Source organism: Austrofundulus limnaeus, unplaced genomic scaffold (assembly GCF_001266775.1).
Source record: "Austrofundulus limnaeus strain Quisiro unplaced genomic scaffold, Austrofundulus_limnaeus-1.0 Scaffold1933, whole genome shotgun sequence".
Classification (NCBI taxonomy): domain Eukaryota; kingdom Metazoa; phylum Chordata; class Actinopteri; order Cyprinodontiformes; family Rivulidae; genus Austrofundulus; species Austrofundulus limnaeus.
The window spans coordinates 37680-41146 of NW_013954335.1; the positions used below are offsets into that span (position 1 = coordinate 37680).

The following is a 3467-nucleotide window of genomic DNA, read 5'->3' on the forward strand; positions in this document are numbered from 1 at the left end:
TCAGTTGTAAACTGTGAGCCCACACTTAATGTAAACAGTCAGTTGTAAACTGTGAGCCCACACTTAATGTAAACAAACAGTCAGTTGTAAACTGTGAGCCCACACTTAATGTAAACAGTCAGTTGTAAACTGTGAGCCCACACTTAATGTAAACAAACAGTCAGTTGTAAACTGTGAGCCCACACTTAATGTAAACAAACAGTTGTAAACTGTGAGCCCACACTTAATGTAAACAGTCAGTTGTAAACTGTGAGCCCACACTTAATGTAAACAGTCAGTTGTAAACTGTGAGCCCACACTTAATGTAAACAGTCAGTTGTAAACTGTGAGCCCACACTTAATGTAAACACAGTTGTAAACTGTGAGCCCACACTTAATGTAAACAAACAGTAAATTGTTGACCTGTTTCCAGGTGAACTCACTTTAATAAATTTCACTTYCAGATTTAGATTTTAAGGAGACTTTAAATCTAAATGACTTGTTTCTAAATGGTTTGCCTGTAAGGAGTGAAGTCCAACCCCTCCCCGCTCTGACCTGAGGACTTTCTCTGACTCCTTCTGGATTWCAGGACTTTGATGCAGGATTTGGTCTGACTGGGTCTTTCTGGCAGCCGAGGCTCGGTTCTGACCCAGTGTGGTCTTTGGAGCAGTTTAACCGAGCCCCGGTCCAGTGAGTGACAGGCTGGCGCGTGCTGATGTGGGCTGATTTAGTTCAGGGGTGTTGAGTGAGTGCAGCCCCCCGCGGGGCATTTAAGCCTCTGATGTAATAAATGGCCCCGCTCACAGACATCTCGTGAGCTCGTTTAGAGCTAATCTGCGGGATTATCCCCCGTGGAGCCATTAAAAACAGGCCCTGCACCGACCACCGCCTTCACTGCACCATTAGGCTCGGGATGGAGGGGCTTCCAGTGCTGCTGGGGGGAGCTGAGGACCGGGAGGGGGTTAATGTGATCTGAGCACGCGAGCCAATCAACAATCGATAAGGCTTTAATGAGAATGTCGCGCGACATTAAATAACAAGCAAAGGCCCAGCACGTGGGGGGACCGCCCCTTGAGCGCGCGGCGCTGTGAACCCCCCCAGATAAGGCCCTGATCGTCAGGTGAAAACAAGCACTGCACGTGTGTAAAACGGTTCTGTACTTCCTGTTTTCAGTGCCCATGCCGCCCAAGAACGTGGGCTCCCTGATGCTGGGGAAGGACGGGCTGATCGGCGGGGTCACCGTCAACATCAACGAGGTGTTCTGTTCGGTACCGGGCCGCCTGTCGCTGCTCAGCTCCACCTCCAAGTACAAAGTGACGGTGGGGGAGGTGCAGAGGAGGCTGTCTCCACCCGAGTGCCTCAACGCCTCCCTGTTAGGAGGCGTGTTGAGAAGGTACAGCATGACGACTAATCAGACCTCCATCCATCCTTTTATTCATTGGAGAAAACCCACCTGTGCACAGGGAGAACATGTCAGCTCCACCCAGGCTGGAGATGAACCTGTGACCTACATCTGGGACCACTGCACCACCGTGCCCACTTCTTCATCACAGAATGTCTGCAGACAACTGGAGCTATAAAAACAATTTCTTTTAGTTTTTTACATTTTTACCATCAAACAACCATTATTTTCACCTGYTCAGCTGACAACAACCTTTGAATCCCTTCATTTAGCATTTTTAATCACATCTGTGATGTCTGTGAATTTCTGTGTACATAAAACACACAAAAAAACTCATTCTAGGTTTGTTTTGTTGTTTCTGCAGAGCAAAGTCTAAAAACGGAGGCAAATGTCTGCGAGAAAAACTGGAGAAGATTGGCTTGAATCTTCCTGCTGGGAGGCGCAAAGCTGCAAACGTCACGTTACTGACTTCTCTGGTAGAAGGTGACCGAGCAGCAGTTGTACTTCAAGTGAAAATAGTTTTTTTACTTTATTTATTCTATAAACATGGATTCTTTCATTACATTTCCAGACAAGATAAAAATATGCAGAAAGCACAAATTCTATGAAACAAGGAATGAAAACTTGATTTAATTTGAGGTGTTTTATGCAGTTAGCAGATAAAACAAACTTCTTGTATTAAATTTATTTGGAGCATACTAAGTAGTTTTTAAAAGTGCACATGATTTTACACAATTAACTAAATTTAGTCTAAAATTAGTCTAAAAAATTCATGAACTTGTGGACTTTATAGCTTCTTTGTGTTTATTAATCAGGTGTAATTTCTAATTTTTTCCATAAAGTGATAATTATTGAATTTGTGTTAAATTTGGCCATAAAAATGACTGTACCATTTTTTGTTTTATATTTTGGGTTTTCCAAACATTTCGCTCCTGTTTATGAAAACGTAAACAGAATAAATGTGAGATGATTTAACTAATTCAAGCAGCATGAACAGTTTTAGTCATTAAACTAAAAATCCTGCAGAGGTTTGCTTGTTTTTGTCGCAGCTCTTGATTAAACAGTTTATCTTGTTCCCCCTCAGGTGAGGCGGTCCACTTGGCCCGAGACTTTGGTTACATCTGTGAGACGGAGTTTCCCACCAAAGCTGTGAGCGAGTACCTGAACCGGCAACATGCGGACCCCAACGAGCTGCACACGAGGAAAAACATGCTGCTGGCCACAAAGTGAGTGGGCCCCCTGCTGGTCTGCAGCCTGACTTATATAAAGCACCTGACACAGGTGGGATTGTTTTATTACAGGAAGTGTCTTTAATGAATCTGTGAACACATGATTAGACTCCTAATGCAGGAACCAGTATCTGGCTTTGTGTTCACATGTTGGTGCAGGAAAGTCTGCTTCACATTTCCTCGTGGGGATGAAGAATGTGATTAGATTTTTTTAATGGATTGAAATGAAAAAATTATTTTTACTTAGAAAGAAACATTTTTAGTAAAAACAAACAAAAAGAAGACAACAAAACTGGTATTTCTGCTGTTTTGTGTCAACGTGACATTTAAAACAGTCTTTCAGATAAATCTTCTGCAAACAGGCTGATTTAGAATAAATGAAGTTWTTTTAAATTAATCCCACTTTCATTTTCCTGCACTGGAACCCTGCGGACCCCGTGGACCCCCACACCCACAGGCTGCAGATCTTTTCTTTACGCTGGACTTTTTATTATTCCCTGGGTCGGTCTGAACACAGCTGACATTTGAAGAGGAAAGTGTTATAATAATAATAAAAACCAGTGGACTCAGTTTGAACCGGTAATGATGACACTTCAAATTCAGGCAGGAAAATTCAGCTGAAGCTTGTAGAAAATATTAATCAGAACAGAATTCACTCATTACATTTTTATAACAATAAAACAAATGGGATGTGACCTTTAGGTTGTGGATAAATCAGGATCTTGTTTGATTATTAGAGGAATTGTTCATTCAGACATCAACACAAGCTTTTTTCTAATGAACCCTAACCACTAACCCCTAAACCCCAAACCACTAACCCCTAAACCCCTAACCCCTAAACCACTAACCCCTAAACC

The 3467-nt window shown here is 42.5% G+C and overlaps 1 protein-coding gene across 1 annotated transcript in view; it reads left to right on the forward strand.

Annotated features, from left to right (window-relative positions):
- tfap2b (transcription factor AP-2 beta) overlaps nucleotides 1-3467 on the forward strand; it is a gene marked incomplete at its 5' end in the record, with an annotated part of 9194 nt that overhangs the window by 2439 nt on the left and 3288 nt on the right. Inside the window, 3 exon segments of the mRNA XM_014034009.1 lie at nucleotides 1153-1372; nucleotides 1746-1864; nucleotides 2466-2607. Of these exon segments, the coding sequence (XP_013889463.1) occupies nucleotides 1153-1372; nucleotides 1746-1864; nucleotides 2466-2607 (481 nt within the window).